Consider the following 23,932-nt stretch of genomic DNA (forward strand, 5'->3'; position numbering starts at 1 on the left):
CGTGCACTGGCGAAACGGGTGGCCAGACGGGAAAGGGGCAGAGAGAAATCGCACAGCGAGAAGGCCCGTAGGAAGAGTCATTGCGCACGCATAGATTTTCCCGAGAGTGGGCGCTCGCCCTTCTCCGGTGGTTGGCGCCTTTTCGAACATCGCTGAAAGATGCCCACTACCACACGGATGGCGTCAGACCAGAGTGGAGTTCACTCGACGAATACCACATAACCACCTATCTCCGGACATATTGGGTGCGCCATGTCCCCCACATCGCAGGCAGATATATGACTACTTTGGTACCTCGATATGTGCGGACTCAGCACTGGAGTTGACCACGGAAGAGCGCCGGCGCGTCCAGGAAAAGGAAAACATTGCTTAGCTGTAGTGGATGCAAGAAAAATTCATGCTACTGCCAACACAAGACGGGTATCAGTGCTAGACAGTGACAAGGACATTAGTAGCACGCTCTTTTTTGAAGCACGATCAAAAGTCTCGCACACACAGGTGTATCGGCACCGCAACGATTCATCCGACGTCGAAGCAGCTCTGTAGCGAGTATGCGAAAACGCCGTTGACGACGAAAACTTGGTGCTCGTATGCAATACGCTGCTCACGCTCCTCGGCGACATCACCACCTTGCCACAGGCTCTCAACTTCTCCCCCCCCCTTCCCCCCTACCCCAGCTCTTCAAGGAGGCCGAAGCCGCCGTACCAAGGCCAGAGCCCATGACTACCACCAAGCGACGGCTAACCGTGTGATGTGGTGCAGTGCGCGGGCAGCTTCAGCAGCTTTGAGCGTCTGAACAACAGCAGTGACATGATGTAACGCACGCCTTCCTCTGCAGGTCATAGAGAGCACTACTCCCAAGAGCACCACTGACCTGAGTACGCGCAGCAGTGTGCAGGTGCACCGTGGTTCTCACGCTGTGTTTCTCCTTTCTTTTTGCCTTTTTAATTTTTTCGGCCAGGCCAAGAAGACGGTAGCCACCGGTACAAAGGGGGTAGCCACCAGAACACCATCAACATCATCATCGTGGCGTGATACAGTGGCGTCACGCATGTCTGCAATCTAATTCCGGATAATGGTAGAGCCGCTCGACTGCCAGGGGGTGGACGATGGTTTGCAAACATACTCAGAAATCGTCGAGAACTATAGGTCACGAAGATGTCTCATGCCACCACTGGCTCCAAGCTTAAACAAAAAAGAGGCCGTCACCTGGCGACGATTACAAGCCGAAAATTTTGCAAACACCGACTGTTTGTTTCGAACCCAGGTAGACGACAGAAAAGACGACAAATGCAAGACCTGCGGAGCGAAGGGGACCACCGATCACATAATTTGAGAACGCCGCGGATCATCGGGCGCTGGGGACAATATTAAAAGTACAGAAGCCTGGGAGGCCCTGCTGCGGAGCGAGGTCCCCGCCGACCAGCACCGAGCTGTCCGCCTGGCGACTGAAGCCGCGAAGAACCAATGCATCTTCGCCAGTCTTTAGTCGCGGAGGTCCCGGACCCTGTCCCCTAGGCCTGCGTGCCAGGGGTGGGAAGTCGGGGACACCTAAATCGGTGCAAATAGTTTTAATCATTATCGTCATCAGCTATTAGAAGCTGCGCGCGCGCTCGAGGCATGGCAGAAGCCGCAGCAGCGGTAAAACCGCAAGCGAGGACGAGGCACTTGTGGTGGGTTCTAGAAGTGATGGATACAGCCGTGAGGACGCAGCCGAAAACGTGCAGAGAGCGGAACGGAGGAGGAACGCACTCGGGATGCTTCCTGCAAACCCGTTGAGGGACAAGGTCGCAAAGCCTCTGCTAACACACAATGCCTCCCCAATTTCAGTGTTAAGCAGACAAGGCAGTTTTTTCGAAAAATCAAACATTATTCGCCTACCCTTCCTTAAGCTCGCTATGGTCTTCGTGCCTGCTCCTGAAGTGCAGTGAAGGGGAGAGAGGAGCCAATCACTAGAGGCATTCCAAAGGGAACGGGCGAGCCCATTCGTATTCTTTTCAAAGCGAAGCATTTGCCAGCCGTCACCACCTCCCGGTAGGGATTAATCCACCAATTTCCCATTAGTAACGCTACATCTGAGCGAGTAAGCGAGTACAGACGTCCGAAGGTTCAATTGCGAAGGGAGCTATGTAGCCAGCATTTAATTAGACGAGGCGCTGCGCCATATTTTTCAGACCATAAAGCACTCATTGCTATCCTACCATGACAAAGGCAGTTGACGTGCCGCTACGCATGGCGCCATCATCGCGTTCATTTCGCGAACCAACTAGCGCTAACCACTTGACGCACTTTGGGGTCAGCGCCAGTTAATTTATTTTTTTTTGTAACTAATGGTTATCTTCCACTAGGTGACATGACAAGGTTCAGATGTGCAAGACGTTTCAATACTTCAATTTACACAAGAAACAAAATTAACATTTTGAAGCAGAAATTCCCACAACATCCGCGCTGTATCGCATTACCGGATATCCTAATCATGCAGTGAGATTTCACAAGCGGTTTTCTGGCCGGTCTGTGCGCGGCAAGAGACGCAGAAAGGAAAGAGGAAGCTTTCCGCTCCACACCTGGTGCATTCCGCGAAGACGATTCTCTCGCGGCACTTCTTGGCCGGTTGGTCGTTCTCGATGCAGTGCAGACGGCAGCTTCGCCTCGACGAGAACCTGTTTGGGCCTCGGTTGCAGGGATTCCTTATTCTGTCTATTCCTGTCCCCTCACCTCTTTCATTTCATTTCTCCATTCTGCCTGCTGTCCTTTATTTCCGCTGCCCCAGCTCAGGTGCTTCAGTATCGATGGCAGATGCCGGGGCTAGCAAAAATCTTTTCCTTACTTTTTACTGTTATTTTTAATAAAACCACTACCACCACCACCTCGGTTGCAGACGCCCGCCTCGTCCGATGTTATGGATACGCAGGCGTTCTTCGTGCGCTTGTAGTAGAACTCAATCCAGGGGCTGGAGCAGTAGGCGAACACCGGTGTTTCGCACGAGGCCTTGCTTTGTACCTGCGAAAGGTGGTTGCTAGGCCTCCACACATCTACCCGATAGATGCGGTAAATAACTGGACTTATAGTACGTTTTCCGAGACTTTACTGTGCGGACTGGTGATACCTTCCACCTTTGTGATCATCTTCCTTATTTCTTGGCATCAAGGGCACTAACACAAGCTGTTAAGCTTCCTGTATACTTTGACGTCGCAGCTAAGGATTTTTCTGTTGTCATACATAATTCGTACATGGCAGCCACACGCAAGACAGTAATGCATCGCCTGACGACTGCCGCGGAAGACGTCGGTCATCGTATATCTGCGTCGTTTTGCGCATCAGGGTCCTCAGGTGAATAGCGAGGATGTTGACTTGTTTACGTTGTCTATTCTCCTGAAGCGCTTTCTACAGCTTGGAGTCGCAGAAATTACGGTGTCACAAGATGAAACGATCAACAGAGTGAAGCCGGACACTAAACTCAACTTGAGAAAGACACTAATTGATTTTATAAGCTCACGGGGCTTCCCAGCGGCGTCAATTACGGCATCACAAACTGACACTCTCAACAGAGTGAAGCCGGACACTAAACTCAAGTTGAGAGAGACAATGAGGTTTTTTGTTTGAAGCTCACGGGACTTCGCAGCGTGCCGCCATCGATGCTTGTGTACGCGTGCACGACCTCAAAGACGTCCCCCGCCGTGTCCACGTAGCCCACAGTTATCGGCCGTGGGAGGCCGTAGTCTGCGCCGGTTCCTGGTTCGTCGCCTCCCGTTCCGCCATCTATCTCAACGTCACCTACCGGTGTACCGTCGTGCGCGTCATTCCCGTCTATAGCAGCGCCCCCGTGTTGGCGCGTAGGCTCTGCCGTGACAGCCTCTCCTCCTGTCGCTTCGCCTGGGTGCTGGTCCGAGTGATCGCACTTTGACCGCGCTGCCGCCTTGGATCCCGGGTGCTCATTCTGCGCACCCGCGTGTTCGGAACCGCCAGCGCCAGCCACCTTCGCAGGAGGGGTCCGATCATCCATTTGCATGTTCGGGGGAAGCAAAGTGAAGGCTTTAGAAACGTGCAGCATCCTTCAACACATTTACAATGTCGGAACTGTGAGGCTACAGCAATGGCTGTGGCTTGCGAACTAGCGCATCAGGCACCAGAGGGCGCTGTGGTAAGTCGGAACGGAAACATGTTTGCTTTCTATGAGGTGTGAAACCATGCTTCGCTGTCGAGTGCTAGCCTGTATAGTTTGAGGGTAGAATTTTGGTAACTGATGCCCTGTGCTTTCATCATTGTCAATGCTGCAACACACAATGTTGTTTGTTTAGTATTATCCCCTTTGCGCTCATTCGATAGACACAGTAATCGCGTTTATCGATAATATAATCGTCTATATTAACTCATTTTGCATAATATTGTCACCGAAAGCCTGCAGAAAGAGCAGAAGGGCACACCAGGACTAGCCAGGCAGACACGCTCGGCGAACGAACGCACGAGCCGGGGAAGACAAAGAAGACCAGCGAGTGCTGTCCCACAGCATGGCGGCGCCTGTAAATGGCTAACTCTGTACCACTGCCCCTCCTCATGGAAAGAGCACCGCCCCGATGCCGCGGAATCACAGAAATCCGGAATAAAGTCTGTGGCGCAGCACTTGGCAGAATAAGTCCTAGCGGGCGTGGTAGGGCTTCATCCTGGCAACGTGGACGAATTCGAATGCCGCCTGGAGGAGCGAACAGTCTTGCGGGAGCACTTCGTAGTTAACGTCACCAAGTTTGCGCAGTACCTCGTCGGGGCCGAAGTAGTGGCGCAGAAGTTTTCGGAGCGACCCCGCAGACTGATTGGGGTCCAAACCCAAACTTGATCGCCAGGGTGGTAAAGCACCGCCCGGTGATGAAGGTTGTAACGTTGAGCATCGGTTTCCTGCCCGGTACGGGCTCATTGTCTAGCTAGCTGGCGGGCGGCTTCTGCGTTGCCGAACGAACTCTTCAGCGCCATCGACGAAGGGACGTGCAACATCTGGCAGTAACATTGCGTCCAGCATAGTCGTGTCTTCGCGACCGTACACCAAACGGAACGGCGTGAAGCGCGTCGTCCCTTCAAAAGCAGTGTTATATGCGAACGTGATGTAAGGCAGGATCTGGTCCCAGTTCTTATGGTCGGTGTCAACGTACATGGAATGCATGTCCGCAATGATCTTATTGAGTCGCTCAGTCAGTCCATTTGTTTGAGGATCGTAGGCAGTGGTTCGACGGTGACTGGTGCCACTGAGACGCATAACTTCGTTACTAGGGGCTGATGTAAAAGCCGTGCCTCTATCAGTTAAAACGACCGCAGGGGCACCGTGACGGAGGACAATGTTAAAGATGAAAAAGTTCGCAATTTCGGCAGCGGTGCCGCAGGGAAGGGCTTTCGTCTCACAGTACCGGGTGAGGTAGTCGGTGGCGACTGTAATGTACCTGTTGCCCAATGATGTCGGAAATGGTCCCAGCAAGTCCATGCCGACCTGGTGGAAAGCGATTCGAGGCGGATTAGTGGCTTCAATAGGCCTGCCGGCTTCACAGGTGGTGTCTTCCGACGTTGCCACTCGCCGCTTAACGTAGTGCTAGGCAACTGTAGCAAGCCGCGCCCGTAACACTTCAGCCGTATCCGCGCCAACGTACGAAAAAAGCCGAAGTGGCCGGAAGAAAGGTCGTCGTGGCACGCGTGCAGAACTTCGGCTCGAAGCACCGTTGGAACCACGAGCAGGCACGGAGTGTCCGGGGGACCGTAGTTTCTCTTGTAGAGGATGCCACCCCGCAAGCAGAACGACGATAGCCCGCGTGTGAAGAAGCGGGCGGCGACGAGGTGCGGCCTTCGATGCACTCTATGAGCGGTCCAAGCTTGCCGTCATGTCGCTGTTGTCGAGCTATTACGGACGAGGTTAAAGCGCCATGATAAGCGGGATCGTCTTCCGTGTCAGCAATGGTGTACGCGAGAGGAGCACGGGACAGGCAGTCTGCGTCGCTGTGTTTGTTTCCAGACTTGTACACTATGGTAACATCGATTTCTTGCAAGCGGAGACTCCAACGCGCTAGCCTCGCCGATGGGTCTTTAACGTTCGCGAGCCAGCAAAGCGAGTGTTGATCGCTCACGACTCGAAATGGGTGACCATATAAGTATGGGCGAAATTTCGTAGTTTGGAGGCGGTTCTTGAGGTCTTCGAAGGCCGTCTGATGTTCTTGGGCCCAGATGAAAGATTCGTCGTCCTTTTTCAAGCGAGTTAGAGGCTCGGCTAGTCGGGGGAAGTCTCGCACAAAACGTCGGTAATAGGCGCAGAGACCCAAAAAAACGCACGCTTATCAGTGGGGTCGGAAACGCAGAGAGGGCAGCCGTCTTGTCGAGGTCAGGGCTAACACCTTCAGCGCTCACGACATGGCCCAGGAACTTCAGCCGTTGGAACGCAAAGTGGCATTTCTCTGGTTTGAGCGAGAGGCCGGACGATCGTATGGCCTCCAGTACTGCACTCAAGCGCTTGAGATGCACGTCGTAGGTGGCAGAAAAAATGACATCATCATCAAGGTATACGAGGCAGGACTGCCATTTGAGGCCAACGAGGACAGTGTCCGTCATTCTTTGAAAGGTGGCAGGAGTGGAACACAAGTCGAAGGGGAGCACCTTGAACTCGTACAACCCGTCAGGAGTAACGAACGCTGTCTTCTCGCTGTCCCGTTCATCTACCTCAATCTTCCAGTACCCACTGCGTAGGTCAAGAGAAGAAAAGTAGCGGGCATGACGCAGCCGGTCGAAAGAGTCGTCGATTCGAGGTAACGGGTAAACTTCCTTTTTGGTAATTTTGTTAAGTCTTCGATAGTCGACACAAAATCTCAGTGTCCCGTTCTTCTTGGCGACCAGCACAACGGGCGAAGGCCATGGGCTTGTAGACGGTTGTATAACATCATTCCGGAGCATTTAGCTCACCTGCAGTCGTATCGCCTCACGTCCTCTCGCCGACACTCGATAGGGGTGTTGACGAATAGGCGACGCACTCTCATCAACTATGATGCGAGGTTTTGTTATGGACGTCTGCCTTACCTTATAGGTGGTCTCGAAGCAGTCATGTAAAGAGTCAAGGATGGTTTGCAAGCGGCGATGCTGATGTGTTCAAAGCAGGGTTCACGTCAGCCTTAACTGTTCGACTAAGGGTGTAAGGGTGTCTCGGGATGTTGACTACGCGCAGTGGATGGCGTGCTCGCTAATTTCATCGAAATAGGCGATGGCTATTTTTTTTTACTATATTATTCGGCGCTAAAGTTCGGAACTAGAAGCTCAGTTCGCTGGTTCTGCAGGACAACGACACCCCGTGCGATGCAGACCTGTTGGCTCAGCAGTAAAGACAAGTTTGCATTGCGATGCTGTTGGACGCGCGGGAATTGTCGCAGTCCACCGTAGCAAATAAGCTGGCACGCGGTGTTAGAATGATGTGGTCGTTGGACACGCGAAAAACGGGTCTGCCAGGCGCACTGTCGTCGGCTATGGAGCATGGGGCGGAGAATGTCACCATGAGTTCGCGCAGGTCGATTACAGCCCCATTTTCGCGAAGAAAATCGAGACCGAGGATCAGATCCTTGGAGCACTCAGCCAGCACAGCGAAGCAACCAGTGAAGATGGTACCGCGAGTCTCAATCTTAGCGGTGCAGGCACCGAGCGGCACCACCACATGACCACCAGTGGCCCGAATTTGTGTTCCGTGCCAGGGTGTCAGCACTTTTCTCAAGAGGGTAGCAAGACCACGACTCACAACGGAGAAATCTTCGCCGGTATCGACGACGGCAGTCAAATGGTGGTTGTCAACGAGGACCAGTATTTCGGCGGAAACAACCTCATTTTCTGCAACGCCAATCGTGGAAGGTTCGGGAGCGGAGGGTCAAGGTGTTCGTAGAAATGGGGCGTCGAGCAGAGGCTGTTCTAAGCTTCGGAAGATGGTCGGAGAAGGTGGAAGATCGGGTTGAAGGGTCAAGTCGGTGAGCAGAGGATCTTGTTCGAATTGCGGAGCAACGGCGGCCCTAGCCCCAGAGGTCGCCGTCATCACTTATCCCGGCGTGGACTTTGGGACTGCTGGACGGACGGCTGGCGACCTGGCGAAGAAAACCGACGGGGCGACGGCGACCTGGACGGGCGCTGTAGCGAAGGCGCTGGGGGGACGCTCGCCGACAGGTACTGCTCGTTGTCACGGGGTCGTCCACCATTGCGTGGCCGGGGTGTATCTGGTAACAACCCTCGCAGGCCCATCCGACGATACGGGCAGTGGCGCAGAGTGTGGCCGGCTTCACCACAGTGGAAGCACAGGGGCCGGTTGTTCGATGTGCGCCACGCGTATGCTTTGCTGAGGAGTGGTCATGCGTCGGAGAGGGCAGGCGAAGTCGAAAAGAGTTGATACGGTGCAGAAGGATGGAGGGCAGTAAAACGCTGGTGGTGCTGGAGCAGAGCTGTGCAACGCTTCACTGTACGTCATGACGTACGGCTTAGGCAGCGGCTGAGGACAGTTCATTGGCTGCACCGCTCGACGGACTTCGTCGCGAATGACATCTCAGATGGCTCCGACACCAGGGTGTTGCTCGGCAGGGAGAAGCTTCTGTAGCTCTTCGCGCACAATGCTCCTGACAAGCTCACGGAGGGCCTCACTCTCGGTGCCGGGCAGCCGCATGTTGGCGTCCATAGCAGTTATACTCACCGGACGGCCGTAATGCGCGAACCTCTGCTGCAAGGCGCGCTCCATGCTCGTCACCTCCCGAGCAAAGTCAACCACTGTGCTAGGAGGGTCGCGCACCAGTCCTACGAAAAGCTGCTTTTCGACTCCTTGAGTAAGATGACGTACCTTCTTCGTTTCAGACATGGTAGGATCTGCGCGGTTGAAGAGCCGCGTCACGTCTTCTACGAACATGGCGACGCTCTCATCTGGCTGCTGCGCTCGGGACTACAGGGCAACTTCAGATCGCCCCTTCTGTTCGTTGCTGCCGTAGGTGTCGCGCAACTGTCGCCGGAAGTCTCGCCAGGTGGTGATAGTGGACTCGTGGTTTTCAAACCACGTCTTGGCAGAGTCTTCCAGGGCAAAATAGACATTGCGTAGTTTACGGTCCTCGTCCCACAGATTAAACTCAGCGACTTAGTCGTAGCTGGCCAACTAGTCTTCCACGTTTTCGAACTTGACGCCATGAAACAACGCGGGAGTGCGAGCCGCATGAAGAAGCAGCGGTGATGAACTGACGGCATTCTGGTTGGCCTGACTTGCCGCAGTGGACGATATTGCGTGGGATGGTGCCGTCAGTGGTCAGAACTCAGAATCTAAGCCTCGCAAGCGGCGGCTTGCGAAGCTTAGATATATTTTCGATGCTCACAGGAGACCTGCCGACGAACTCTTTCCGCATGTTTAGGGTACTTCATATACCACTCCCTCGGCACAAGGTGCAAACAGCAACTCATGTTTTATATTGCACTGTTTTTTACTTTCTTTTGACTTTTGTTTTCTAATCTGGTTACCGCTAATAACACATTTTAATATCAAATATAAAGTTTTTCCTCCTCCTCCTCCACGAAGACTCCTTATTTCTAAAAACACCGTTTTTAGAGCAAACTTAAGTCGTCGGGGTCATAACAGAAATCTTGGCCGACGTAGGAATATAGATTAAACCTGCTGCTAATGGGGTTAGCCTAAACTATACACCTTTCTTCGGAGTTACACGGACAGTTGAGCGAGTTGGTACATCATTTTAAAACTTTCGAAAGCGCTGCTACAGGGGACACCAAGAGAAAGAAAACCAAGGACAAGCGCTACTATCAACTGAAGTTTATTGGAAAAAACACAATGTTAAATAGCTCACACAAGGCAGCCAGCAGCGCATGCGCCTACCCTCAGAATGACAAAATGAATCACTGTGTTGAATTAAGATACCGAATTTCACAATCGTGGATGACAACAGATGGTGTGCTGACGCACATGTGGGAGTTTTTGTGAATATGAAATACCTCAGATAATTCCCTTGTTAGCTGATTGGAATGCCTATACAGAATTTTTGTACTGTTGAACAGAGGTACACATGCATTTTTTTTCAACGGGTTAGAAAAGTTAAGTTCGCAGTCTCTGTAATGCAGGGCCAAATTAGAGGAAGGAGCCACCTTTAAAGACGAATTATGTTGGCGTAGCCCTGTGTTTATACATTTACCAGTTTGGCCTATATAACTCTTTCCGCATGTTTAGGGTACTTCATATGCCACTCCCTCGCACAAGGTGCAAACAGCAACTCATGTTTTAAATTGCACTGTTTTTTACTTTCTTTTGACTTTTGTTTTTCTAATCTGGCTCTCCTATCGACCATAGCGCAAATTTTTCCAAGTTTTTGGGGAGCTGACAACAGTACCCTTACCCCATATCTAGTGCCTAAGAGTTTTAATCGGTGGGATAATCTGTGAATATACGGAATTACTGCACACTTTCTTTTATCGTTACTGGGAGGCTCTGGTGAATCGGGATTACTGAATGACTTAAGCTTTTTCAGGAGTTTATTGCATGCTAGTGTGATGACGTCATTAGAGAAACCTGCTGACTTCAGCCTCTGGACCTGTTGCTTGAAACTGTTGTCCATAGCGTGAACACACGACTTTGCAATTGCTGATCCTAAGCACGACACTGCTATTCCGCACTTTACCAGCTTGGAATTCCCTGAGTGGAAACTAAGCAAAGGCTTCTCCGAACGCTGCAGAAAGGACCAACTAACGTGATCCAGTTTTAGTTCCAGTCTGATATCCAAGAACTGTAGTTGATTGTTGTCCGGGGTTTCAAAGGTAAATTTTAAACCATAGCTATTGCCGACAAAAGTTTTTAAGATTTCTTCTACTTCTCTTAAAGTCAACGCTTTCTACAAAAAACAAATAATCATCGACATACCGGAAGACGCGTTTAACAGTGTCACCTAAACTAACCTTTATAGCTCTGTCAACGTAGGATAAAAAGACACTGCTTAGCACAGGAGCCACCTTTGAGCCAATGCACACCCCAGTTCTTTGGATGAACAGTTTTCCTTCCTAAGCAATAAAGGTGGATTCTAAATAAAAAGACAGAAGCTCCAAAAAAGACCCAACAGATACCCCACACTTCGTAATGAATGCTTGTTCATCATTATCTTCTAATATACATCTATTAACACACTGGAGGAGCTTGTCATGAGGTAATGAGTAAAATAGGTCCTGTACATCAATGCTAAACATACCGCCCAAGCCTGTGTTATTGTGCTTCAAATATTTGACAACAGCCAAAGAATTAGACACAAGAAATGGATCAAAACGCACGACAGAATTTTTTGTCGCGCATCTGTCGCGCGACACAATTTTGTGTCGCAAGACAAGCTGGCTTGTAGTGCCTTCTGTCGTGCGACAAGCTTCGTGTCGTGGGTTCTTTCGCGCGACAAAGTTGTTTGTAGTAAGTTCTGCCGCACGACAGACATCTTTCCTGCATTTTGTCGTGCGAAGAAGGTCCATGTCGCAGCATTTGTCGCGCGACAGGTTTCTGTCGCAGGTACTGTCGTGCGACAGAGGGAGTCGTGCCGCGCGACAGAGATTGCGTGCCTCAGCAAAGTTGCCTGTCGTGGGTTCAGTAGTGCGACAGACTTCTATCGCGCCTCTTTTCACGCGACAAAAGTACCTGTCGTGCGGCCTGTCGCGCGACACAACAGCTTGTCGTGGGATATGCCGCGCGACAGATACCTGTCGTGGGATGAGTCGCGCGACAGATACCTGTCGTGGATTGTGCCGCGCGATAGATACCTATCGTGGGATGTGTCATACGACAGATTCCTGGTTAGGGTAATTGTTTTACTGCAGAATTCTAGAAATACTGTCGTGCTGTCGTGTGACAGCGATATGATCAAATTGACCAAAGATGCTTCAAAGCGCGTTCACTGTGGCGAGTCGCGAAGAGGATGCGAGGTGCTCTGGTCTGTTGGTGACGGGCACCGAGCGAAATGAAGTGCTCATTCACATTGGCGAATCGAGTTTTCAACTCGCTTCCCGCGACCTGGCTCTCTCACCGAACGAGAATTGGCTTAGAGGAGAGGCACTGCTCGAGCACTCAACTAATTCCCTTCTATTCAGACATGACAATGTGACGAAAGTAGTGCATGCTAAAGAGTATAATGCGGCTTTGAAAGCCCAAAGAGCTGTAATGCACAAGCGACGAAGCCAGCGGTGCCTGCGTATCCGCACGCGCTTGCGGTGGCGGCATGTAGCTGCAGCCACGACAGCGCCTGCACACCAATCGGTGTGCGCAAGTCGAATGGCGCTACTGAAAGTCAGTGTCCTCTTGGCTTCTGTGACATGTTCAAGCCATGTAACATAATGTACCGCTACTACTACATGCGCAGAAAAGGCCAAGGACACTTCTATGTGTCGCGGAAAAGAATGTCGTTAATCGTCAATCAGGGAAAATTACTCGCCATAACCATCCGGCTACACAAAGGCAGCATGTGTGTACATGCACGCAGTTCTCTGTATGAATGTTCAAAGCAACCCCGATATCATTTTTCCGCGTTTCAGTTTTAAGAGCGTCAGTTCTTACTACTTACGTTTGTCAAGGACACGTCTGTCTGCAGGGAAGGTCAAATTGGCCAAGACAGTTACCACACTATATCACAAAGCAACAGCGGGCGCGTAGAGCCTCAGTTTTCACAGATACCTTCGATCCGTTTTACATATGCCAGTATAGCGGCTATCGAAGTGGAACCCCGGGGACCCCCATTTGCATCAAATTTGGGCGCCGCCCGTTTGACGCATAACGATCGAAGTGGTGTCATTTGACTTGTCATGTTCCTGAGGATAAAATAAATATTTAGATGAAGCCCAAAATATGTGTGGGATTCGCACCGACGACTTTTTCGCACCCAAACCGTGCATTCCGGGGACTTCCAGACAGCCATATATGGCCCAATCGTTTGTCGCAGAGGGTTCCGGATGCGGTCAAACAATTCGTCTTGTTGAAATGCACACGTTTATAAAATTCGTTAACTGATATATAATAAGGAAACATACCTGATATAGCGAAGGTGGCTGTAAATCGCAATAGTAGTGCAAAATCTTTGAAGTAGATGACGCTGCTTGTATCTTAGAACGAATGTTTCCGAAACGAAGCGCCCTCAGATGTTTGTATTTTGTCTTCTCCACGTTTGCTGAGCACCCCGATCTAGCACCCCGATCTAAACACTTAAAGCTCTCGTAGCTAACGCTCTTAAGTCCAACGCTGATGCAGTGTTGGCGGAGAATTTTTTTAGCGGCAGTGACGTGGTGCTTATCATAAAATAGCAAAAAAAAAACTTTACGACGTCGTTCATTGCCTTCACTGAAAATTTCATGACGGTGACACGAAAATGTCGCTAAATATAGACAGCAGCGTATGCAGCCGAAGGTGAAATGCGGCGGCCGGCGAGTTTGAACCGATTTGATTCTCGGTCGAAATGAGAATAAAGTCTTGGGACTGACGTCAACCGCGCGCTTTAAAGAGTTTCGCCTGCTTTGACACAGTCTAGCTCCTGGGCACCCGCGCTCGGTCCTATAAACTACTCTGGTCCCAGTGTAAGTGTGTGCTATGACATTGTGAGCGAAAAGGAGGATGTCTGGGGGTTTTGATGTGCACCTCGGCCATACAGTTGAGCGACATGATAACGTACGGGCGCGGCATGCCAGCCTGAATACCGGCCGCCAGCGTCAGAAAAATGCGACAGTAATGTTTGTTCAAGTCCATACTAAGCCGTCGGATGGAGTATCGTTGTCCAATATCGAGTCGTTGGTAGAAGCGATAACAGGAATACAAACAAATGTCTCCCCACGGCGCCTTTAATTGCTGCTGCTCAATCGCGGCTCTCCTGGCCTCAGCTGGCTCTGCTCCTGAAGGTGTCACGGAAACCGAGCATATCTTTGTTTTACTATGAGACGAGGTTCACAGTAAAACGATGACGAGAGCAGCACCTCAGCGCTAGCCAGTTTCGAAGTGCACTCAGCTGCTGCATCGATGTGAAACCGGCTAGGCTTAGCGACGACTAGGGCAGCCAGGGGGTAGCGCGTAGTTCATTGCCCGGCGCGCCCGCGGGCGGCGTCCCCGAAAGCTCGCCTCGCTCACTCCGGCTGGCTCACTGATTGGCTCAACAGCTTGCGACCTTCACTCGGAAGGCTGCAAAATCGAGAAGCGAGCGACTGGCGCTGCGACTGAGCCATACTTTATGCCCACGTTTGCAGTACTGGTGAACAACCTTTAACGCCCATATGCTTGGGTTATCGGCTACGTTGCGGCGAGTTTTAGTTAAGATCGTCCGCGACGCCATCGTCACCGTCCGTGACATACCGGCTGAGAACTTCAATTCCAGTACGTGCCGAAACAGCTCGTATTTATCGTAACGATGCAAACTCGAAAACACGGCTGCTTCGATGCGCTAGTGGGCTCTTGCTTGTTAAACTACACGCGATCAGGATGCGGCGAGTGCTAGCCGCTGTTGCATATTAGCTAAAGTGAGACGCAAGTATTGACGTAGTTTCGTAACGCAGTTGATATCAAAGCAATCCGCTTGTTCTGGTCACCGATTAAGCTGTTAAGTTTCATGATCTCCGGTGAGCGTGCCAGTGTCGCGCAAATTAATGCATCGCAGCTACTCTCCATCGTGCCAATTGCGTTAATCTTATCCACGATATTCGCCAGCTTGAGATACGGCGCTTTTCTTCGCTGTTTTTGTCGCAACTTAGTGATTTTATCTGGCATCAAACGAAATTGCATTCTGTCAACACCGTCGTCTGCTCCGTCGTCTGCTAGAGCATCCGGGTCACTTCAGGGGATCACAGGATCGCAGCTTCTACAAACGACATGCCAGAAAAAATAACTGAAAGAGCTTTAGTATTCTTAAAAATTCTAAAAATAATTTAAAATAAATGCAGTGTCTTTGTTGTGAAGATAATATAAATATTAATGGTTTAAAAAAACAAACTTTTTTGTCGGTGTCAATTTTTCACCGACACGAAAGCGCAGCCGTCGGCGCCATTGCAGCGCAACCGACGCGTCATGTTTTGTATTATTTGCCTCTTTGAGGCATTGCTTGAGTACTTGTACGGCGGACACGTGTGAAGAACTCATTCAATAGGAAGGTGAGCAGGAGTGTGTTTTGGAAGCCAACGACCAGGATTTCGGCCTGTCAACATTGGCGAGTTACAACGGGTAAGCAATGAAGAAAGACAGCGCTGGGACGTCTTGTCATCTGTAAAGGGAACGAAGACTCCTGCGCCGTTTTACTAAGCCTGGATGAATCGCATAGCCGGTGAGTCCCGCTCTGCGTTTCTTTGCTAATGATCTGTATTCACACGCGCTATTTGTATGCGGCTATATAGGGATGTGAGTGGAGGCAATCCGCCTGCGGTTGCCGCAGCTATAATGCGGCGCCAAAAAAGCAGGGCCTATATCCTGCATGACAAGTGTTGTTCTCATTGTTTTTATGTGCATTTAGTACTCGCGTGCCGTGGTAAATGAAAATGGCATCAGATATCACAACAGAGTTCGCTTGCTAGCGCTTTGACACGGTGAAAAAACATGGATTTGCACTGCGTAGAAGACGGTGAGCGAGAAGTGCCGCGCGGCGGAGCGCTCGCGCTAGGCCAGCTGCGATCAGACACCGCACTATTTTGCTCAGGGTTATTACTCATCGGATTAGTGCTTGTGCCTTAATATGCGTCATACTAAATTCTGAGACAGTGATCGCATGCGAAAGGCTAGTTCAAATTCATTGCCTTGTCATTTGTAAACTTGTCTGTGCTTCCCCAGTGGAAAAGGATTTGAGGCAGTGTTATGTCAAAGTTAGATCAATCTTGCGTCTCCTGAGCTGTAAACGTTGATGCTTCCTCTCCTTCTGAGCACTGCGAGCTGTCGGAGATGCAACTGAGCACTGCGAGCTGTCGGAGATGCAACTGCACAATTATTTAGGATTTCTACCTTTTTGCTATATCCCTCGCTTTTGCGGCCCGCATTCAAGTCGCTCGCCATTGTCGATGTTTTTTTTTACTTATTTTCGCTTTGTTATTTATTCTTGGTTGCGTGCCATCAGCTGTGGTGCTGGCGATTCTCCGAGCTCGGAACTCTTCCCAGGCACGGGATCCTACCCACAGACCTCCCTTCGCCGCACTCACGAGTGTTCTTTGGTATTTTTTTGTTTCTCTTGCCCTTACTTGCATTGCCAGTCGACAAATTTGTGCAGCTTTTAATTGTATGCAGATTTGTTAAATGCGCTAGCAATTTTTCTATGATGCTAAGCTGTGCTGTGAGATATCAAGCTTCTTGCTAGTGAAGGCATGCTTTTTTCCATTCTCTCTTCTCATTTAACCAAGGCAGACTGGTTGCAACTTTCAATTTAATACCTAGACATTGGTGCAAGGCAGCATGATAGGAATTAATGAAAACCTGCACATCCTATATTCAAATTGGTGTGCGGTATTTCAGCCAGCTCACCTTTCAGTGTGGTTACAACAGTTATTGTGACTCTTCTCAAAGAATGTATATGGGTGCATTACATAAAATCTGTTCATTTGTTTTGTCATGGGCTAGCTCATTGGTTTTTTTTTTTACTTATATTACGTCTAAGTTTAGTTTTTAAAGCAGTAGACGATTTCCTCTCTTGTCATTCATGACATGGCTACAGCCACTGACAGCTGTTGCTCTGGATGTATTTATTTGCAGTTGCCAGCGGCTAGCATCTATTGGGCCATGCGTGCTTCCTGCCTTCGGCTGTGTCATCCCTCCTGATCCGTTCATGGTAGTTATTCTTTTTCAGTGATGCATATCTTTGCTGCCTATTTAGAAAAATATTTTCCATATAGTTTTGCAGCTAGGTTTAGAAATGCATGAAACTCTACATGCACTTCACAGCAGTACCTCAGCTTATAATTACCGGAACTGTAGACTTGTACAAAATATAGTCGCTGATGTAGCTCTTGACGCAGCTGCTGTTAACATAAACGTGCTTTGACATTGCACACCTGTTGCCTGGTATGCATATGTGTCCTAGAAAAGGACCTATATGTTCATTTATCCCTTTAAAAACATTGTGCTCTACAATGATGGTTTACCAGTATTTCTGATACAGAGACCAAATTGTCAGTCGGTAATGTAACATTGCACGATGACACCAATCCTTGTATGGCATAACATCCTTGCAATGCACTGGGCAAGCTGCTATCAGTACAGATTTATTGCTGGTTTATTGCCATAGCATATGGTTATACTGCACAGTTTGTACCTCTACCTTCTTAAAGCTGTATACTTGAAAAATTTAACATTAGTTGAAGGAAAATTCAAGGAAATGTAACAGTAACTGTCTCACATTTTGGTGGACACTTGAACCGTGATATAAGGGAGGGATATAGAAGGGAAGTAATGAAGAGCTGATGCCCATGTTAGATGCCCCTCTTTAGTTAAGCATACCTCGCAATTAACACATTTGGTGCAAAACAAACCTGGGACTTGCACGCTCACAAGCACCCTCATGTCAGTAAAACAAAGTGCCAATGTTGCCGTACTTTAGAGCTTTGCTCTTAAAAGCGCAGCTGACTGCTGCTCAAAGTTGAGAGCAAAAATATGTCTACTTTTCCTCATGTGCAGTCTGCGGTGCTGGTGCCATTTCCAATGGTGATTGACATTGAGTTGCATGATGCGCAGTTCGTTCCTGGAGTTATTGATTTTGTCTGTCGTGTGAATGTGCTGTTAAAATTAGTGCAGAACAATGGTTCTCAAGTTCGTTCCTGGAGTTATTGATTTTGTCTGTCGTGTGAATGTGCTGTTAAAATTAGTGCAGAACAATGGTTCTCTAGTTCATTTTAGGTAACTGTGTCCTGTGCCACATGCTACCACCCTTTTTCCTCAAATTTCCTAATCTCATTTAGCCATCTGATTGCCACCCATTCATGCATTCACCTACTCTTGGAATCCCCCCAGTGTTTTAGTGTGGTATTGGTTATATCTTCTCTGCATTACACATGCATTGCACTTCCTCTTTTTTTTATTTAGTCAAGATATCTCTGTTCCTCTTTCTTGCATAAGCATAAGAGGCGACTCAAGTGCACCATCTGGGCTTGTGATGCAATGTGTAGGGCCCTTCGTTTTGAGTAAAACCTGGTTTCTCCCTACTGTTTCACCAGTAAAGATTCTTAAAGATTAGGTTCAATGCAATTTCTGTGCAAATGTGCCTGTAAGAAAGTGTGGTTTGAAGGTGCACAAAGCCGAAGAACTGCTGGAGTGTAGTGGATGTCACATAATTCTTCTGACAGATTTTTTAAACAGTTTTGGTTATTTTATTTCCCTTTTAATGTTTATTGTTTGTCGGTTGCTTATAATTTTTGGATAAACTGAAAACTACATGTACTGACTGGTATTTCATTCCAATAATTATACCCATTATTATGAAGCTGTGTTGGAAGGTAGGTGTGCATTTAGTATGCATGCTTTGAATTTCAGTGATTGTTTCTGCAATGCAAAATGGAGGACAGGCCTCTGCTGTGCGAGTTTTTTGCAATGGAGTGATAGTAGCTGGAGCAGCATTTGCTACTGTGTCACCCAGCCAAAAGTTCTCCCACAGACCACTGAGCTTCTGAATACCTATGGCTTAAAGCTCGAAGCTCTGGTTGCCCTTTCCGAGGTTTTCTGCATTAACGAGTGCAAGCCCAAGGGCTCAGAGCTAACAAGCATTTGAAACCATAGAGTAGTGCTGGGGCCGTGCAGCAAGTCAGTGTGAAATAGGTCGGGATAAACGTGGTTTACTGCTGAAAGCTAGTGTGAAAAACTAGTCGCGCTCACAGAAACCGCTGTTTTTTCTTAGTCGGTCATTGAAACAAAGCAATGCATGTAAAATTTGATATCTCACTGATCCCTCAATTTTTTTCCAGCTAAAGACCAAGAGTTGCATGGAAGTTGTGCAAGCCACCAAGTTGCGTGTGATTTTTGCCAGGGACCTGGAGCAGGCTGGGAAATTAGTGGATGGCCAGTGGTATTCACTCATTAAGGCAAGCTTTTTCTGTAAGTACAGTTTTTGGCATGGCATTGCTTAGGAACGCATGCACTAATCAGACTACACTATGCCCGCCCATGCTTCAAGAATAATAAGTACATGAAAAAAATTGATTGCCGAAAAAAAATTGCTGCTTTTGTTATGTTTTTCAGGAAAGTATTTGCCATTTAAAGGGCTGTGAAAACCATAAAAATTATGTGCTTTTAGTGACTTTTTTTTTTTTTCAAATTTCTTCCACGTCTATGTTGGCCTGACCTTGTAGCTTGTCTGCATGAGATTGGCTGCTTCCTACAGTTCGCTTTTTTGTTTCTCCTTTATTGCCTGTCACAATCTTCACTTTGCGTGGCAGTGTCATGCAGTTTGGGAAGTAATCTGATCTTATTTCTGCATTGGCCTGAAGTGCAAGCTTTTGCATGTGGGGCAGGTTTATGGTGTCCTTTTGTTTGCTGCAACTGCAGTTTGGCCATGAGGGTTAGAGGTTTAGTCCTTTATTTTGATGCAGTGTCATATACTTCATGCATAAATTAATGAAGTAAGCACTATTTTTTGTAATAAATGAACATTTATTGCTGTGGCCATTATAAGTGCACTTGACTCTAAAATGGCTGTCTTCCGGCATTCAGTATTACATCTCAAAACCAGCCGGAAGACACAAAGCAGGAGAAGAGATGAGCACAAGATGAGGCTGGTCTAACAACTGAAATTTTATGGAAGGAAAGTGGCAAAAGAAGACCTGCAAAGAGATTCAAGCACGCAAAACCCCAAAGCAGTGAGAGGGCAAAAAACAATCGAAAGGCACTGACATACTAGTAAACCATCTAAAAAACTAATTCCTTACAGTGAAGGTTCACCGACGGTTTAGCCAGGCACTTGTTTTTAGCCTTACTGATGTAGTAAGCCTCGACTATATCAGGACAGATTTATCACTTCCGTAAACCACTAATCTGCCGCAGAAATCAGCCGTGCAAAGAGAAAGGTCGTCCTCCGATTGCATTCACGAGATTGAATGTGCAGTGTCAGGTGAAAATTCGTATTCCGCTCTATACAGTGAAAGTGCTCTCAGCCAGGCGCACATTCAGATATCTGCTTGTCTGCCCATAGTAGTTTCAGCTACGAGGCAGTGGGATGCAAAAAACCTGTTTACTTTTGCAAGTGGTGAACATTTTTTATCTGCCACTGTGCATAGCGGACGATTACCCGTAGTTGTATCAAGCCTAGTTTGAACGAAGAAGCAAAGGGCTCCTACCTTACTTTTAGCGGTCAAGACAACAGCAACATCATACTTTGGTGCAACTTTCTTGGGACGGTGAGAAATGGCGTGGAGGTGAGGTATAGATATAGAGCCCGTCTTTTTGTGCTGCTAAACTACGTCAGCATCATGTGAATGGTGTTCCGTTCCCTCGAGAGTGTAAAAACACACTGACAGGTGCGCGAGATGGGCAAGTGGGAACCCAGGTGTCATTGGCTTAGAAACCTGCTCCGAGAATGCATTCTAAACACTGTGATGGCATGACTTCCATAAAGCGGTCGTGATGCATGCGATTGCCAACCTGTCCTTCGCCAGCCTCGAGTGGTTCAACTCGTAGCTAAGAGGCTTCCTGATCTTGGGCTGTGGCGCCAACATATGTGGTCATCCGCAAAGCGCAGGTCTAAGTCAAGAAGCTACAAACAGCCCTCCTTGTGCAAAAAAATTAGGTAGCTATCAACATAACGAAATGCTACTATGCCGAGGTCTTCCAAACAGGGCTTTGATGCGGTATCGACTGGACAGAAGAATGTCGCGAAGGAACAGTGCAACCTGGGACCCTCTGCATATGCCTGATTTCTGATGTAACTACCGCCTTGCTAACTCACAAAAGTGGAGTTCTGTGGAGTTCTAGTTTCTTATGGACAGCAACCTGGGCAGGTGCTCTGCAGTGAGCATCGACATGGAGGGCCTGCACTATTCATTGTCACATGATAGACCTCTGAGGCATGTGCAAACTGCATCAGGGTGAACAATGAACATGCTTTTACAGATGATTGCGTGATTTCGGTTGCTGGCTTCATGGGGCTGTTGTCCTTTTACTGCAAATCTGCATTTGTCAGTTGGCAGGGTGGTATTTACATGCAGGTCGTACCTTTGCTCAGCAACATTTTTTTGTCTAAAGTCGATAAGGCATTAGAGCCCTGTTTGGAAGACCTTGGAATAGTAGCATTTCGTTATGTTCATGAGTATCTAATTTTTCTGGACATAGAAAGGTCAGATAAGTTGGCACAAGATGTTTTAGGAGTCTTTAAGGCATGTGGTCAAGGCCTGTCTTTTACATCAGAATTGTCTAAGCTGAACCATTAGCAGTTTCTTGATGCAGACCTGCACTTTGTGGACGAATATGTTTGTCGGGGCTACAGCTAAAGATCGGGGAAGGCTCTTTTTAGCTACGATTCGGACCACTCCTTGCTGGGGAAGGATGGTGAAGAGGTGTATTTGTCGCTGGTTAAGGTCAGTAAAGATGGAAACACTTGATGGGTGTGCAATCTATGCATGACATGAGCTTTACATAAGTCATGCCATCACTGCTGAGGACGCATTCTTGTAGCAGGTTTCCAAGCAGCTGGGTTCCCACTTGCCCATCTCAACAACCTGTCATAGTATGTTTTCACTCGCTCGAGGGTAAGCAGCACATACTCCGATGATGCTGACACACCTTACCTCCACAGTATTTCACAGTCTCAAGAAAGTCGCGGGAAAGCGTAATGCTGCTGTTGTCTTAACAGCGAAGTGCAAGACAGGAGGCCTTTGCGCCGCCATTAAAAAGGCTTGATAAAACTGGGTACTTGTCCACAATGGACAGTGTCACAAAAAAAGGTTCACCACTTGCAAAAGTAATGGAGTTTATTGCGTTCCACTGCCTTATGGCTGCAACTAATATGGGCAGAAAGGCAGATATCTGAATTTGCAGCTGACTGAGCACTTTCACTCTATAGGGGGAAGGCAAATTCTAATCTGGCACTGCATGCTCAATCTTGTGAATGCAAATCTGAGGATGACCTGTCTCTTTGCACGCCTAATTTCTACGACACATCAGTGGTTTATGGAAGGGATAAATCTGTCGGTAGATAGTTGAGGCTTAATACATCGGTAAGGCTAAGGACACGTGTGGCTAAGCCATCGGTAAACCTTCACCGTAAGGAATTTGCTTTTTTAGATGATTCATTAGTATGCCAGTGACCTTTGATTGCACTTCGCCCTTTCACTGCTTTGGGTTATTGTGCGCTTGTATCTCTTCGCGGGTCTTCTTTTGCGGCTTTCCTTCAATGATGCCGCCGCGGTGGCTCAGTGGTTATGGCGCTCGGCTGCTGTCCCAAAAGACGCAGGTTCGATCCTGGCCGCACCAGTCAGATTTCAATGAAGGCGAAATTTTAGAGGCCCGTGTACTGTGCGTTGTCAGTGCATGCTAAAGAACCCCAGGGGGTCGAAATTTCTGGAGCCCTCCACCACGGCGTCCCTCATAGCCCGAGTCGCTTTGGGACCTTAAACACTCACAAATAAAATAATAAAAATCTTCAATTAAAGTTTTGTTAGTCCCGCCTCTTGAGCTCATGTCTTCTTGTGTGTTCTGGCTGGTTTTAAGGTGAGTCAGTACCAACTCGGCCAGTCATAAGCCTTGTTCAGTATTACAACATTTTGAATAAAGTGAAGTTTACTAGGCTATGTTGCCGGAGATCGTGTCCGCAGCAGTTGTGAGCAACTCAGAAGAGATAGCGTCATACGATTGGTTGTGTAATTGGCAGATGATGATTTGAGGATGCTGCTCGAAAAGAATTTCATAATCGGATAATTATTTACAGCCAAAAATGTCCAAAAAGTGGCTGGGCCAGAGAAAAAGTGCCGCGAAATTTGAAAATGCTGAAAGTAGGTGGAGCTACAGCGTAGTGCCAACTTTGAAAAATGTAAGTATGGACAAAGCCAAAGCTTGGCGCCAAGTTTGAAAACTCGAAATGAGCAATCACGTGACCAGTGATAAGTGTCCTATACTTAACCAGGAGATAGGAAAAAGAATGATAAATTAGAGGCAATTAGGTAATTATTGAGAAGCGAAAGGCAATGAACGGGTGATTAGACTGGGCGGGTATTCAGTGAGTGGGCAGGAACGATCCATGGAGGAAAATTTGAAAACTCGAAATCCTTGCTGGGATGAAATGAGGGTAAAATAAGAGTTAATTGATAACCAATCAAGTCAACGAGAAAACAACCATGGCGCCAAATTTGAAAGGCAACCAGTGTCGAGGAGGCGTCAACGCTTTCACATTCTTTTTGCGCAGGTAGCAGCGGTGCTCTCTATTTTCTCTTTTTTTCAGCCAAGACAAAAACCACTTTTCTTGGCTCATGGGCGATGTAGGACCCTGCGACCAGGACAACGCTGGACAGCATGCATCAGCAAGCTCAAAAAAAAAAGCACGAAACAGTAAATAAATATTGATCATTTTCATTTCAATTCTAGTGGTTTTGTGCACGAATTACTCTGGAATGCACAAAGCTTGTGTTAATTGACAGGTGACCATTAACAAGCTGTGCAATGCCTACTCCAGAACACAAATTCTGTGTTAATTGACAGGTGACACTGTAACGACTGTTACACAGTGTACGAGCACTACACAAGACACACTACAGAAGACAAGGCAAACTACAGAAGACAAGACAGACTACAGAAGTCAAGATAGACTGCAAAAGAGAGGACAAACTACAGAAGACAGACTATAAAAGACAAGACAGGCTACAGAAGACGAAGACAAGACAGAACTACACAAGACATGCCCAAAATACGACAAGGCTACAGACTACAGAAATTTTCTGTCTTAGAATCCTGTAGTGCGTTTTGACTGGGAGAGGATATGGGGTCTTCAATTGAAAGTGAACATAAGCT

General features: G+C 48.2%; 1 protein-coding gene across 2 annotated transcripts; it reads left to right on the forward strand.

The window, feature by feature from the left end:
- Positions 1-14,986: 14,986 nt before the first annotated feature.
- On the forward strand, positions 14,987-23,503 carry LOC144093661 (uncharacterized). Of its 2 annotated transcripts, XM_077627255.1 has the most exons (6): positions 14,987-15,293; positions 16,074-16,167; positions 16,703-16,778; positions 18,904-19,033; positions 22,857-22,958; positions 23,367-23,503. In XM_077627255.1, exons 1-5 carry the CDS (start codon positions 15,278-15,280, stop codon positions 22,907-22,909), a joined length of 369 nt encoding a protein of 122 aa, XP_077483381.1. In that variant the 5' UTR covers positions 14,987-15,277; the 3' UTR covers positions 22,910-22,958; positions 23,367-23,503. The 2 variants fall into 2 exon arrangements, with proteins under 2 accessions (XP_077483381.1, XP_077483382.1); XM_077627256.1 differs by lacking the exon at positions 22,857-22,958.
- Positions 23,504-23,932: the final 429 nt, after the last annotated feature.

Source organism: Amblyomma americanum, chromosome 6 (assembly GCF_052857255.1).
Source record: "Amblyomma americanum isolate KBUSLIRL-KWMA chromosome 6, ASM5285725v1, whole genome shotgun sequence".
Lineage (NCBI taxonomy): Eukaryota > Metazoa > Arthropoda > Arachnida > Ixodida > Ixodidae > Amblyomma > Amblyomma americanum.